Source organism: Kogia breviceps, chromosome 6, assembly GCF_026419965.1.
Source record: "Kogia breviceps isolate mKogBre1 chromosome 6, mKogBre1 haplotype 1, whole genome shotgun sequence".
Taxonomy (NCBI): Eukaryota; Metazoa; Chordata; class Mammalia; order Artiodactyla; family Physeteridae; genus Kogia; species Kogia breviceps.
In genome coordinates this window covers 8,602,440-8,618,666 of record NC_081315.1, presented here as the reverse complement: position 1 = coordinate 8,618,666, position 16,227 = coordinate 8,602,440, and the positions used below count along the sequence as shown (strand labels likewise).

Genomic DNA, 16,227 nt, shown 5'->3' with positions numbered 1-16,227 from the left:
TATTTTTTTAATCTGATCAACAGTTGATGGACATTTGTGTTGTTTCCACTTTTTGGCTATTACGGATAATGCTACAGTGAGCGCTTACGTAAAAGCTTCTGTGTGGACATATGTTTTTCATTCTCAGGTTTATACCTACAAGCATAAATGGCTTTTTAAAAGCACAACTTTACAAAAGCTTTATCTTTAAAATATCTCTCATAATATATTATGGAGCTACCATACTACCTCTGTTTTAAAACAACACATTAAGTTATCACCAGTTACTTGTTTAAGGTACTAGTTGAATTACTTAATTTTCCCGCAGATATCTGAGTAGCATCGGCCCTGCAGGAAGTGTGGCCTGTGTTCCATGGCTCACTGCTACTACCTGGGCGCCAGTACTCCAGCAGCATTCGGATGGGGGCATTTGGGAATGCAACCCTCGACAGGATGTGCCTTGGCTTTTTTGTCAATAAACATTGCTTCCTGAAAGAATCATAAGATCATAAAATCTTGACATTTAAGAGCTAGCTAGGATTCTTGGAGCTCACCTAATCCAGTCCCTTCGTTGTATAGATCTTTAAACTGAGGGAGAGGTCCAAGAGGTTCAAATGCTTGCCTGGCTTCCTAGAGCTGGTTAGAGAGCTAGGATGGTGCTGTGACTACTAAACTTCACTTTGACTCCATTGTCTGAATTTAAAGTCATAAAACAGAAAATAAACGTAATTTATGTAGGTGGCATTTTCAGTTAAAAGTTTACAGAAAATGCTTTCAGAGTCTTTTAGGGAAAAGCTGACTATCCGCCTTATGCTTATTAATTCACAGGGACAGGGAGGCAAAATAGGAATGATACTGTCACTTTTAAAGGAAACACCACCACTTTTAGTTTATGCATAAGGATGAAAGAATTATAGGCATTTATAAACTCAGACATAAACAAAGGTCACCTATTCCTATTCACTTCCCTTAAGAGTCAGCCTTTTTTCTTCTCATCACATTCTAACATTTACTTACCGGTAGTTTAAAAAGGGGTATAAGGATTATACCTAATTATATTTTCCAAGGGTAGCCAAATTACGCAACAGATTATGCAGTTGATCACTTGAACCTTTTAAATGTCACGCTGGATATAGTTCATCCCTCTGACAGTGAGTCAGAAGCGGGAATGGGTTCATTCACTATTTCCAGTAAACAGCTTCCCAGCAGCAGGTGGTGTGACGGGTGGGAAAGGATAGGACTGGAATGCACACTTCTTTGGACGGCTCAGAAATGCACCCTTGGTCCTTACACGGGGCTGGGCACGAGGCCACAGGCAGCTGAGAGTGTTGGCCGCGCTGCAGCTACCCTGCCCCCAGCTCACGAGAGGTTCGTGATCCCCTCGAGTCCGGGAACATTGCTCCCTAGCCCAAAGGGGAGGACGGGTAGCCCGTACAGCCCTGTGGGCCAGGCACGGGTCTCGGCTCTACCGCTTCTCTGTGTGATTTGGGGCACGTGACCTCAGGATGCTCACCCCTCGTCTGTAAAATTAGGGGCGTGGATAGAGTAGTCGATCATTAAAAACTCTCTTGGCTTTAAAAATGCTACGGTTCGACCACCTGGTCATGTAAGCCGTCAAGTATATTGGATGAGAAGTGGTATATAGAGATGATGAGAGCTCAGGCCTTAAAGTTGTTCAGAACCATCTTCGAGTCCTGTGTGACCTTAGGCGATTTACTTAACTTCTGTATGCTTTGGTTGTGTAATACTTAAAAGGGGGATGATAATACGATTTAATAATAGTACCTGGGGCTTCCCTGGTGGCGCAGTGGTTGAGAGTCCGCCTGCCGATGCAGGGGACTCGGGTTCGTGCCCCGGTCTGGGAAGATCCCACGTGCCGCGGAGCGGCTGGGCCCGTGAGCCGTGGCCGCTGCGCCTGCGCGTCTGGAGCCTGTGCTCCGCAGAGGCCACAACAGTGAGAGGCCCGCGTACCACAAAAAAAAAAAAAAAAATAGTACCTAACTCATAGGACTGTTGAGGGGGAAATGGCATTATGTTTAGCACAGTGCCTGACACATCCTATGATTTAGTAATTATTTATTAGTAGTAAGCAGTATTGTTCTTTTCTTTAGGGACATTTTATCCTAATAATATACTGTTCCCTTTAAAAATATGAGAATGTAATTCCAGGAAATTTTAGTAATATTATAAAATGTATAGAATACAATTTTGTTTAAAAGATGATAATTAACCCAAAAGTAAATTGGAAAAAACCCCATTATTTAGATGAGTGAATGGTAGACATGATAGGGGAAGAAATGAGATGCAGAGGTGAAGGTTATGGAGCAGGTGAAAGAAATCTGACTTATTTTCTCCTTAGCTTTATTGTTGACCATAATCTTCCTCTTATGTATTTTTGTTCTATCTCAATTTGGAGATAGAATCATCTATGGAAAATTGACTCAAGTTAATGGCTATTCAGAAGTGAGGCCCTACATTATTTTGTAAAAAACAACAAGATCGTTGTTTTTATTTACCATGTAGGAATAAACAGTAAATCTATCCAACCGCAAGTAAGCTGCCGCCTTGTAATCTCTGCTCTTATTTTTGGATGTACTGTTCTGGCGTGAGCCAAGGACTTAGAAGCCTAATAATTTTGTAAACAGATACTCGGATATTTTTTTGCAGGTTATTGATATGCAGCTGTCACTATTTGATACGGATTATGAACAATGTGAAGGAATTTGTTTATGACAAAACATTTTCAGAATCAGAACCCATTTGTAAAATACTTGGGGAAAATGGGAAACTTCAAATTTGGTATTGATATCTTGGAGAAGTACTATTCAATTCTCCAAAGAAGAGGTGAGTTGTCTGTGGATATGTAAATGACATGATAGCGTAGATGAGATTTTTAATAATCATCCCTGAGTATATATGTCCTGTAGGTCCCATACCTACTCCATCACTGTCTTATGTTACGTCACTGATGTGTGTGACAAAGAAGAAAGGAAACGTTCTACTGCTCACTGCACTCTCACTAGCTTCTCACGTGAACAATTCAATCCAGAAATGCTTTTCACTACATTGTAATTTCTGGTTAGGGTAGTGTTCTTGGGTCTCTAATGTTTCTTTTATACTTCTTTTATAGGAGGCCAATTGTAAGAACATCCTTCTAACAAAAGACTTCGAAAGAGACACACAAAAGCCATCTCCAAAAACCAAGGTAGGTTATGTCTGCTCTTTAGGCTATTGTGTGAAACGTTTAGAAAGACTCTTTATCTTCTTGGGTTTCCATGCTCTTTGGCTTGCATTTCCCTCAGCACCACACCCCCTTTTTTTTGGACCTAGTGGTCTTAAATATACTTCTTTTTAGCGTATTTAATCCAAGGTTATATTCATCCAAAAATGCTCAGGACACTCTTATTATTTAACAGACAGTGATATTTTTTATGTTTTTATTTTTTTTACCCCTAACTTTTAAAAAATTTTATATTGGAGTAGAATTGATTTACAATGTTTTGTTAGTTTCAGCTGTACAGCAAAGTGATTTACTTATACATATACATATATCTATTCTTTTTCAGATTCTTTTCCCATATAGGTTATTACAGAGTATAGAGTTCCCTATGGTATACAGTAGGTCCTGGTTGATTACCTATTTTATATATAGTAATGTGTATATATTAACCCCAACCTCCTAATTTATCCTTCCCACTCCACACCTTTCCCCTTTGGTAACCATAAGTTTGTTTTCTAAGTCTGTGAGTCTGTTTCTGTTTTGTAAATAAGTTCATTTGTATCATTTTTTAGATGCCACATATAAGTGATATCATATGATATTTGTCCTTCTCTGTCTGACTTACTTCACTTAGTATGATAGTCTCTAGGTCCATCTATGTTCCTGTAAATGGCATTATCTCATTCTTTTTTACGGCTAAGTAATAGTTCATTGTATATACATGCCACATCTTCTTTTTCCACTCCTCTGTCGATGGACATTTAAGTTGCTTCCATGTCTTGGCTGTAGTAAATAGTGCTGCAGTGAACATTGGGGTGCTTGTATGTTTTTGAATTATGGTTTTCTCCAGATGTATGCCCAGGAGTGGGATTGCTGGATCATATGTTAGCTATATTTTTAGTTGTTTTAAGGAACCTCCATACTGTTCTCCATAGTGGCTGTACCAATTTACATTCCCACCAACAGTGTAGGAGGGTTCCCTTTTCTCCACACCCTCTCCGGCATTTATTGTTTGTAGACTTTTTAATGATGGCCATTCTGACTGGAGTGAGGTGATATCTCCTTGTAGTTTTAATTTGCATTTCTCTAATAATTAGCAGTGTTGAGCCTCTTCATGTGCTTTTTGGCCATCTGTATGTCTTCTTTGTAGAAATGTCTGTTTAGGTTTTCGGCCCATCTTCTGATTGGTTTTTTTTAAATATTGAGCTGCACAAGCTGTTTGTATATTCTGGAGATTAATCCCCTGTTGGTTGCTTCATTTGCAAATATTTTCTCCCATTCTGAGGGTTGTCTTTTTGTTTTGTTTATGGTTTCCTTTGCTGTGCAAAAGCTTTTAAGTTTCATTAGGTCCCATTTGTTTATTTTTGTTTTTATGCTCTAGGAGGTGGGTGCAAAAAGGTATTGCTGCGATTTCTGTCAAAGAGTGTTATGCTTGGGGCTTCCCTGGTGGCGCAGTGGTTGAGAATCTGCCTGCCGATGCAGGGGACGCGGGTTCGTGCCCTGGTCCGGGAAGATTCCACGTGCCGCGGAGCAGCTGGGCCCGTGAGCCATGGCCGCTGAGCCTGCGCGTCCGGAGCCTGTGCTCCGCGATGGGAGAGGCCACAACAGTGAGAGGCCCGCATACCGCAAAAAAAAAAAAAAAAAAAAAAAAAAAAAAAAAAAAAAAAAAAGAGTGTTATGCCTATGTTTTCCTGTAAGAGTTTTATAGTATCCAGTCTTATAATTTATATGGAAACACAAAAGACCTCAAATAGCCAAAGCAATCTTGAGAAAGAAAAATGGAGCTGGAGAAATCAGGCTTCCTAACTCCAGACTATGCTCTAAAGCTACAGCAATCAAAACAGTATGGTACTGGCCTAAAGACAGACTTATATATAGATCAATGGAGCAGGATAGAAAGCCCAGAAATAAAACCACACACCTATGGTCAATTAATCTATGACAAAGGAGGCAAACATATACAATGGAGAAAAGACAGTCTCTTCAGTAAGTGGTGCTGGGAAAATTGGACAGCCACAAGTAAAAGAAGAAAATCAGAACATTCTCTAACACCATACACAAAAATAAGCTCAAAATGGATTAAAGACCTAAATTTAAGACTGGATACTATAAAACTCTTAGGGATATTTTTTAGTAGACAGTTTTACTTCTGCTCAATCAGAATTGTTTCCATTGTATTCCCTATAATATACAGCACACTCAAGTATAATGGAAGGTTACTTCTGGGGGTAAAATAAAATGTGCAACTGTAATTTTTCTTTTGCAAAATAGAAATCACTTTATTGATTTTTTTTCATAATTATAAAAATAACACATGGTCAGTGGAAAGTATGTAAGCGAATTTTAACAAGAAAAATAAGAACTATCATACATATGACAGAATAAAGGGTCTAATGTGTACAATTTTGTTTTCTTTATTAAGAGAATTCCAAAACGGACATAGTTGTTTTGCTGGTGAAAAGAAAAACTCCATTAACCTAAAATATATCATGAGAATTTATTTGATCATTTGTCCAACCAGAAGAGTGATTGCATTAATTTTAGAGCCCCTTTCCAAATCTTAAATCTTTTGAGTAGAACTTCTCTTATTTACTAGGTGTATATAATATTCCTAACTGGCCACTATGATATTTATATAGCTACTTTTTTTTTTCCAGTTCTAAGACAGAATGTCCTCCAAACTTCCTTGTGTCCACTGTAGGCAAAATTTTAAAGGATTCTTATCTCTGGTTTTAATTGCAGGTTTCTTTTTAAAGTTAAATCAAGTGAAGTAATAAGTCATTACTTAATACTTAGGGTAAGAGACTACAGTTTATTTTTATAAGAAATACAAACATCTTTTCTTATAAAACTTATTCCACCTTAATTTTTTTTTTTTTTGGAAAAATTTTTTAACTACTATGCATTCCTTTCCAGATTCAAACTATCTTCTGTATCTTCTTCACTGAAATATTTGTATATAACAAGCTTACAGAAAACTAATTCAAATGTATAGTAGAAATTTTGTTTACTGTGAATTAATAAAAATTCAGTGTGAAAAATATACTCACCAAGTAAATGCATTTAAAAATATAGGATTTGAGGAACATTTTTAGGTAACATTTGCTCATTAACTCCATTTATATAGGAATATACCTACTTTTAGGTGAAGAAACCTTAGATGAATCACTTCATAAACGAAAGATAATCTTGAAACCTGTCATAAAAACTGTTTGAAGGGATTCTATTACTATTATGAAATTAATCCCATTTGGAATATTTCAGGCATATAGAGAATCAGTAATTAATGTGTATTGATTATCCTCTATCAGTCTCACCGTATGGTTCATGACCAAGCTAACCCAATAAAGAAATTGCTTCACTGGTTAATCCGTAGTTTGTAACTTTAGCTTCTCTGTGGTCTTGCATGAGCAAGTTTAAATTTATATGAGCACACTAATCTTTGCTTAGCTCTGCTTAGTTTAGAAGTGATTAAAATCCTTGTTATTTCAAATCCCCAGAAATGAGGCAGACCATGTGAGTTGCAAGAGATTATAAGGCACTAACTCTTTCACCAAGATTGTATCTTAAGATCTTTTTTTTTCCACCAGTTGATCTTTGAAAACTGAAGCTGAAAACACTTTCAGATATAGTTGGTATAAAACAGACAAACAAACAAAATGTGGTTGGTGTGTCCTTTCTAGAATGACTTAGTGAGCTGTGAGAATGATGCGTATCCTTGGTACTAATGTTACTTCATTTGGCCTCCATAGCTATCTTTCTCAGACATGTCTAGTTACAGCTGTATGTATCTTGAACAGCTAAGCATTTCTGATCCCTGTATGGCTAGAGATGTAAAATGGTAATCCAGAAATGGCATTCATCCACTGGCTCTGGAGATGTCTCTCTGGTCTAAGCCATCTGTCCCCATCTGTGTTCCCTCTGCTAGCTGTTTTCTCTGCTCTTAGGTGATGGGGAGAATTGTATTTCTGTCCCTTATATAGGAAAGCCTCTTCTTGATCTGAGTCCAAGCTGGGAAAAAAAAAATGATACTTCCATTACACAGTGCCATGACACTTCCTGGATGAGCAACGATCTCCAGCCCTGCTAGCTCAAGGCATGCTCATATAACCATTTCAGGGCAGATAACTGGGTAGACTACGTATGCAAACAAATAAATGGAAGAGATGATACAGAAGGGAACATCAAATAGATTTTTAAAGAGGGGTAGAACATAGGCACAGCTCCTTGTAACCTAGTATAATAATGATTAGAGGAGAGGAGACAAAGTCTTTTTCTACCTAACACGAGTGCAAATGGCTGTAAATAAGCCTCACAACCCATATTCATTGGTCACGGTATAAACCCTGAAGGAGATCCAGGAACTAAGGGAAGAAAACTCTTTCTTCTCTCTCCCCTTGGGGTATGACCTAGACTTCCCACTGAATTTGCTGTGTTCTTGTTGACCTCAGTAAAAAAAAAAAAAAAACCTCAAGTTCGGGCCATTGTATAAAAATGAATATCAGATTCATTCAGTGCTGGAGTGAAAGTATAAAATAAAAGATAATCTCTTTCCTTCCTGACTTTTCTCAATGGATAAAACTGTACTGATTAAAATTACAAGCACATAATAGGTTTAGTCATTGTATTCTCCTCCTGCTTTTATAGATGTTTCCTTTAGTAAACCAAGTCATATTAACTAAAAAATGTGTGATAAAAATAATGCAGTTATCAAGTAAGCAGTTATGTAGTAGAAGCAACTGTTAAATTATTTTTCTTTTCAGAAGTTAATGGTTTCAGGGACCATGCATCATTTATGAAGGAGATTTTCTTCAATAATGAAACTAGTTGTCGCAGTTGTATTTTCTTAAATGGTTTTAAAAATGCCTATGCCTATTAGCAAGGTGAACTAGAAATTTAAACTAATGTAGGGTTTTGAGAAAATTTAGTGACAGTATAATTTTATTTTCAATATGCAAATTAATAGTCATTTAATAAGCATTAAATTTTACTACAATTCTAAGTTATTTTAAAATCATCATTAATGGATGTGAATATAGTTTATGATGCTTTAATTAATGTATACAAACATTCTAATTAGTATTCCACTTTTTCCAGTTAACATTGTTTCACTGTTGTTTCCACGCATCAGCCTAGTTTGGTTAATTATTCCTTTAATAAAAGTAAATAATAGTAGTAGCAGTGATGATGATGATGGTAGCTACTATTGATCAAGTTCCAGCCACTATACTACTTAATATATATATTTTCTAATAATCATAACATTTCATATGTTGTCATCCATATTTATTCTGAAAATATGGAACTGCTTCTAATTATCATTAGTATAAAAAGCCTTACTAGGTTAAGTGTTAACAAAGAATAACTTCTGACTGTTAAACAGTATTATTTTCTTAGGTTTTACTACCTATAGTAGAATTAACAGGTATGGATTGTTTTATGAATAGTGTACCCTAACATACCATCTCTCCTCCCCATTTTGAAATTGTTTATAATTTATGCACATTATTATAGGTTAACCCCGTACCTGTATCTACACACAATATATATGATAATTTTGCAGGTTTTACAAATTTATATTAATAAAGTGTACAGTATATCACCTTCTGCAACTTTTTTTCCTGTTCAATATGCTCTATCCGTATTCACTTTCAGTGAGAATAAAATACAGTTGAGGTATTCTGGGTTTTTCTAATATTTAGGTTGTCTCCAAGATTCAGTTGATTTCCAATATTTTGCTATTACAAACCAACTTTAAGTGAATAATTTTCACATGACACCTTTTATGCATCTGTAGAGCAGGGTCATAAGTAGGTACATCTTTGTCCGGGCGTTACAAATGCTCTTAAAATGTGCTAATTTACATATGCAACAGCCGTGTGTGACTGTTTCCGTTTTTCACATCCTCATAAATCTTTGGTAGCATCAGAGTTCTCATGGTTGTTTCCCCCAGTCTGACGAGTGCGGGAAGCATCTTGCTCTTGCCTCCGTTTGGATTTCTCTCATTGCTAGTCATCACAGAGACATTTATGTGTCACTGAATATCCAAGTGTTTCTCCCACGTTTCCCAGCCCCATTGCAGGCAGGTGAGGCCAGTCAACTGCTTTTGGCCAGTAGGCCTCGAGCAGCAGCGACAACTGTCCTTTCAGAGGTAGAGATTCAGAGCTTTTCCAGCCCTTTCTTACAGTACATTAACCGGACAGTGGGGCGTGGGGTCTGCAGAGCCGCCCGCCGGCTTGCATTAGGTCTGTGTCCCGACTGAAAAACAAGCCTGTTTTGTTACGCCACTGAGATTTCTGAGTTCATTTGTACCTTCCCTATAATGTAGTCTACCACGCGGGCAGCGTGTATTTCACGTGTTTGTTTTCATATGTTTATTAAACTTTGGTCATATCTGTGTTCATTACTCTGTGTACTGCTTTCTCTTACTGTTGCAAATTTTGCTATTGGGTTGTTTGCTTTTTTTCTTAATGATTTGTAAGAGTTTGCTAGCTGTTGTTATATGTGTTCCAAATACTTTCACCCAATTTTCTGGGTTTTGTTTTGTTTTTTCATATAGAATACAGTGTCTTTTAATGATTGAAAGTTTTTTACTTCACTGAAGTAAAAAAGTGTTTGCGCTTTTTTACATCTTGTTTAAGAAATCCTCACCTACTTTGAGGTCACTTAGAAAGTCTTTTTTATTATTTTCCAAAAGTTTTAAAGTTTGCTTTGTATATATATAGGTCTTAATCCATTCAAAATTGAATTTTATGTAAAGCATAAGGTAGGAATCTCATTTTATATGTGAAAATCAATCAACTCAGCATATTTGTTCAATAGTTCGTCTTTCCCCCACTTTTTGAAATAGCATTTCCATTATGTATCAAATGTTTTTATGTCTCTTTCTGGACTGTACTGTTTGTTGCTTTTTCTGTGTGTTTATCTTATGTCATTACCACAGTGTCTTAATTAGTGATATCTGGTAGAATAAGTTTCTTCAACTTTGTTTTTCTTCTTGAAAATTATCTTGGCCATTCTTGGTCCTTTGCTTTTACAGTTGAATATTATCAAGTTTCATGAGAAATTTTATTTAGAATTTAAATTGAATCGATAGATTCATTTCATGAGCATTGGTATTTTATCCATGACCACCATGTAACTTTCCATTTACTCAGGTCCTCTTTAATGCCTTTTGATTTTTAAAAAATTATAATGTTCTCCTAGATCTCCATTTTGTAGATATTATAAATGGAGTACTTACTATGTCTTCAAACTTTGTTGCTGATGTTTAATGTTGAAACTGATATTTACCGTTGACTTTATATCTGAAAACCTTGCCGAATTCTCATAATATTTTGTAAGCAATTCTGTTTGACTTCCTTCGGAGACAGTCATATCATGTGGAAATAATGAGCATCATTTATTCCTTTTCAAGCCTTTTATCACTTAATATCTTTTTTCTTGGGCTATGTTCCAGGACTCCCAGTACAAGGTTAAATAGAAATGATGACAGCATGCCTTCTTGAGTTGCTTCCTGATTTTAAGGGAAGTTTTCTACATTGTACTTTTACATATTAAAATTGCATTTATCTTCTTTCTTGCTTTCCTTTTTTTGGGGAAGGGGCAGGTAATTCTTTGAAAATGCCAAGCACATAGCAGACCTCCAATAAAATCTTGAAAATGAACACATAAATATTTGCTTCTTGTTTTTTTGTTTCATATGAAATAGTAGTTGGTGTCAGTATGTTTTCATGCACTTTTTCTACACACATACACTCATTAGGTTTATGGTGTTTACTTTAGTTCTTTGGTACGTATGTTTTATAAATTTATATTTTGCTAAGAATTTTTATTTTGAGTTAATATTAAACTTTAGCAAATATTCCTTTGCATCTGTTAAGATAATTGCATGGTTTTTCTCCCATTTTCTTTTATTGTGGAGAGTCATATTCATAGATTTTCTAACCTTAGACCAACACTGCATCACTGGAATAAACCAGTTCTGAACCCGGCCCTGATACCTTTTTTTTTTTTTTTTTAAACATCTTTATTGGAGTATAATTACTTTACACTGGTATGTTAGTTTCTGCTTGCTGATACCTATTTTTAAACACCTTGAAAGTTTTGGATAGCTGATATTTTGTTTAGTATTTTTGCATCTAGGTTAATAAATTTTTTTGTTTTGTCTACTTTTGGTATAAAGGTTGTGCTATGTTAATAAAAGGAACTGAGGAGAACCTTTTGTAATCTGTGAAACAGTTTAAGAGGAGGATTATCAGTTCCTGCAATATTTGGCAGAATGTGTCTAGGTCTAGTGAGGTTTATTGATTTATTTGTTTTTAATTTTGTTTTGTTTTTTAGATTTGTTTTGGCAAGTTGATTTTTAACTACTGATTCAGTTTATTTTGTGCCTATAGTCCTATTCATGTTTTTAATTTATTTTTTATTTTATTTTATTTTTTTTGGCTGTGTTGGGTCTTCGTTGCTGCCTGCAGGCTTTCTCTAGCTGCAGCGAGTGGGGGCTACTCTTCCTTGCGGTGCGCGGGCTTCTCATGGTGGAACTTTTGTTGCAGAACATGGGTTCTAGGTGCACGGGCTTCAGTAGTTGCAGCGCACAGGCTCAGTAGTTGCAGCACATGGGCCCTAGAGCACACAGGCTTCAGTAGTTGTGGCATATGGGCTCCGTAGTTGCAGTGCCAAGGCTCTAGGGCATGCGGGCTTCAGTAGTTGTGACACATAGGCTCAGTAGTTGTGGCACCCGGGCTTAGTTGGTCCGCGGCATGTGGGCTCTTCCTGGACCAGGGATTGAACCTGTGTCCCCTGCATTGGCAGTTGGATTCTTAACCACTGTGCCACCAGGCAAGTCCCTCATATTTTTTATTTATTCTGAATTATTAGTTTTTTATTGAAGTATAGTTGATTTACAATATTATATTACTTTCAGATGTACAGCATAGTGATTTGATATTTTTATAGATTATACTCCATTTAGAGTTATTATAAAATATTGGCTGTATTCCCTGTGCTGTACAGTATGTCCTTGTAGCATATTTATTTTATACATTGTAGTTTGTACCTCCTAATGCCCTACCCATAGCTTTCCCCTCACCCTTTCCTTCTCCCTACTGGTAACCACTGGTTTGTTCTCCATATCTATAAGTCTGCTTCTGTTTTATTAATTCATTTGGTTTATTTTTTAGATTCCACAAGTAAGTCATAACAGTATTTGTCCTTCTCTGTGTGACTTACTTCACTAAGCATAATACACTCTAGGTCCATCCATGTTGTTACAAATGGCAGAGTTTCATTCTTTCTTAAGGCTGAATACCATTCCATTATCGATATATAAGTGTGTGTGTGTGTGCGTGCGCGCGTGCACGCACATCTTTATCCATTCATCTGTTGATGGACTCTTAGGTTGTTTCCATGTCTTGGCTATTGTAAATAGTGCTGCTATGAACATTGGGGTGCATGTACCTTTTCAAATTAGTGTTTTTATTTTCTTTGGGTATATACCCAGGAGTGGAATTCCTGGATCATGTAGTAGTTCTATTTTTAGTTTTTTGATGTTATATTTTCTAGGAAATTGTCTATTTTAATTAATTAATCAGCATAAAATATTTTAATGTTTCCTCTTATTTTTAAAATCAATATTTCATCTGTAGTTATAGTCTTTTTTTCATTTTTAATATTTTGGGACATTTCCTTTTTTGCTTTTGATTAGGCTTGCTAGAAATTTGTCTGTTAGTCTTTGCAGCTTTTAGTTTTACAGATTCTCTACTGTAGCTATTTCCTGTTTCATCGATCTCTGCTATTATTTCCTATTTTCTCTATATCTATTATTCATAAGGTAGATTTTTTTTCCCTAATGTCTGCCAACTTTTCCTCCACAGACATATATTTTGATGTTTTCCATGTGATGTGATACTGAAACTCGATAACCAGTTCTTTTAAGTGTATTTGCTCTGTTTATTGACAGCCTCTTCTGATGTGTTGAGTGTCTTTATTACATTGGAGAGCTCTTTTAGATTCATGTCATTTTCTTCCTTCCTTTTTTTTGGGGGGGGGGTAATACTTTCACAATGCCGGGCACATAGTGAATGCTCAATAAATACTTGAGAAAGAACAAATAAATCAATCAATTTTTTCTCTTATTTTATATGAAAGCAGTGAGTGTCAGTGTGTGTGTGTTTGGGGGGGAGGTTAAAGAGAATTTGCTCTTGTAAAAATCTAGTAAAATTTAGTACATTTTTCCTTTGGAAAGGGTTCAATAACCATTAAATACATAATTATTTCTGGAATTTAAGATTCTGGGTCTTATGTGTTTCTTTTCCTGATTTGTCTCTTTAGAGCTTTTCTTGTAATAATTTCCCATCTGCTTTCTCTGCCCCCATATGTTTGTATATATGAATGTATGTTTACTTCACTAGATGCAAAATGTTCCGTATTTTTCCATGTCCCCTATAGGTGCTGGGTGATAAAATTCTCTTTCTTTTTTGCCTCTTTCGTTATCTTGGGAAATCACTTTGCAAAGCTGTCTCTTCAGTGTTAAGAAGCATAAAAAATGTAAAACTGAATAACTTTGTTCATTTATTACTACAGTTATATCTATGACTAAATCCTTTATTTTTTACAAGCATATTCTTTCTTTAGTTTCCTAAATCACCACTAATCTATTTGAAGAGTTCCTGGAATCTCTCTCAAATTAATGACATGTAGAGTCAGTTACTTGGATAGTGTTTTCCTATGTTCTGTGATATTTTATAACATATATATATATATATATATATATAATCGAATAAAAAATAATACAGGGTTAAATAGTTATTTTAAATAATAATGCAAATATGATGGTATTTCTGGGTGTACGTGCCTGATCTCTTAATCTAATCACTTGGCTCATTTAACCTCTATATTTAGCCTCTTTCCAGATGCTATAAGCTGAAGTGACCCCAGGCCAAGGAATGCAAGGACCTCTATGAAGTATCTCTACACTAGCACTGCTGTGGCACACAGGGCATAGCTGACCTGGACCCACTGGTCCTGAGTACCCAGCCTCCTAAGACTGGGTATAGAAACCTGATCCCTGACTTTCCCCAGCCAAAATCATCTCCTTTTGTATATCTGCCCTGCTTTGATAAACACCCTGAAGCTTTTGCTCAGTTTGGACATTTTATCCCATCTCTCCTGCACCAGGTGCTAGGGGTGCAAAGTTGAAAAGCCACTGTCTCTTACCGGAAGGAACTGGAGCCCAGACATACATACAAGCAACAAAATTAAGACATCACATGTGCTAGACTGATTTTCTGATCTCAGATCTACCTTTGGGTTCACTGTCTTATTTTGCAAACAACCAAATCTTAGCCTGGTTGCCATGATTTCTCACTAACCCTAAAGTTCTCACGGACCTTTTTGTTCCAGTTTCCCCTGGTTTGTCCTGTTCAATAATTACGACCAGTCTAATCACGATTATTAATGTCAGCTTTTGTGACAATTAGCCCCATGATATTATTGGCTTCATTCCTAAAGCTTATTTCTCACTCCTGTCACAGTCTGATGCAGGTGGGGTGGGGTTCGTAGGTAGCAAGCCTCCAAGCAGTGATTCAGATGGCCAGCTGCTTCCATCTTTCAAGTATGTCATCTAAAAAGGTGGCTTCTAATATCCGGAGTGAAAAAGAAAACAAGTGTGTGCAAAGTTCATAGGTACTTGACCGCCTCAGCACAGAAGCAGCTCTTGTCCCTTCTACTCACGTTCCAGGACTCAGTAACCTTTGTGGGAGTCTGGAAATGTAGTTTTCCAGTGTGTCCAGGAAAAGGATGGTGAACTAGGAATTGACGAGTACATATATTGTTGCAGCCGCAGCCTGCCCTTCTGTTTGCCAGATATATTTTTTCTCTTGCCCTGCAGAAAATACACCCAGTCCTTCTGCCAGGATAAAAAAAATCCAAAGAACCAACCAGTCATTACAACCAACTCCATCTCCAAAATATCTGGGAGACCCGGTAGTATATGCTCCGTCAGGCCTGGGTGTGGTTCCTCTTGTTCTGAGAATCTATGAAATTAGAAGACAAATTGTCTGTCCCTCCCTCCACCCACATCCACTCCATATACAAACGGGACACTAAACACTCCCATTCACCCTCTAGTGCACACACACATACACGTGGACATAGGCAGTGGAGGCACTTTCTGCGAGGAACTCCACTGCCCTTTTTCTCTGACGGCTGCCTTCACCTTTTAGAATTGCCTTTGTCGTTATTCCCCTTGAAGTGTGTATAGCGAGTATGTCTTCTTTAAACTACAGCTCGCCTCCCATTCGTGGAAGTTTGGTGTCTCAGGGATTGTTTTACCTCTTGAACAGCAAAGACTTCTTTAGTATGGGCTGACGTTTTTTCGTGGTAGTGGCGGTGGTTTGTTGATTTGTTTGCTTGGTTTGTTGATTTGTTTCGTGTAAAGGGGGTTTACAGTAAACTCCCTCAAAATGTAAAAACGTTAATTAGTGTCTGACCTGTTTGCTTTCAGTCAGTTCCATGAGGCAGTTAAAATCCTCAAACCGTGTTGTTTCCTCTTCTGCCTTCGGATCTCGTAAGCATTCGTCGTAGGAAGAAATTAACCAGAACTCTACTGGCAAGGGATTCTGGGAGCTGCAGTTTCCATGCTTTATACCCTTGCAGTACACAGCTGTCTTATAAAATCACATGAAATTATGTTTCAAATAAGCAGAATGGACCATCTGTGCTATTAAATTGTGATTAGAGTTGGCTTTGTGGAAGAAATAGAGTTTAAGTCAAATTTTTGAAAAGAAGAATCGGAAACCGGACAGAGGAAGAGTTTCAGTTAGAATGGCGTAGGCAAAGACTAGGAGGAGAAAATGAGCATTTCATATTTGGATGAGCGTTTATAGACCAGACTAGCATGGGTAGAAGTAGAAGATAAATTCTGAAAGATAGGCTGCAGCCAAATTGTAGGGGGGTGTTATTGTTAAATCTCGCATAAAGATTGCCATGCTTTGTGACAAAATTTACTAAACAAAATACACAGCAAA

At 36.8% G+C, this 16,227-nt stretch overlaps 1 protein-coding gene across 11 annotated transcripts in view; it reads left to right on the top strand.

Moving 5' to 3' along the window:
• FAM13A (family with sequence similarity 13 member A) overlaps positions 1 to 16,227 on the top strand; it is a 358,502-nt gene that overhangs the window by 166,776 nt on the left and 175,499 nt on the right. For 9 of the 11 annotated variants that reach the window (XM_067035492.1, XM_067035488.1, XM_067035487.1 and 6 more), the window contains one exon: positions 3,110 to 3,184. In XM_067035492.1, coding sequence (XP_066891593.1) covers positions 3,110 to 3,184 — 75 coding nt within the window. Of the gene's footprint in view, positions 1 to 2,646; positions 2,824 to 3,109; positions 3,185 to 16,227 lie in introns of those variants that run through there. The other 2 variants (XM_067035494.1, XM_067035496.1) reach the window with 2 other exon arrangements.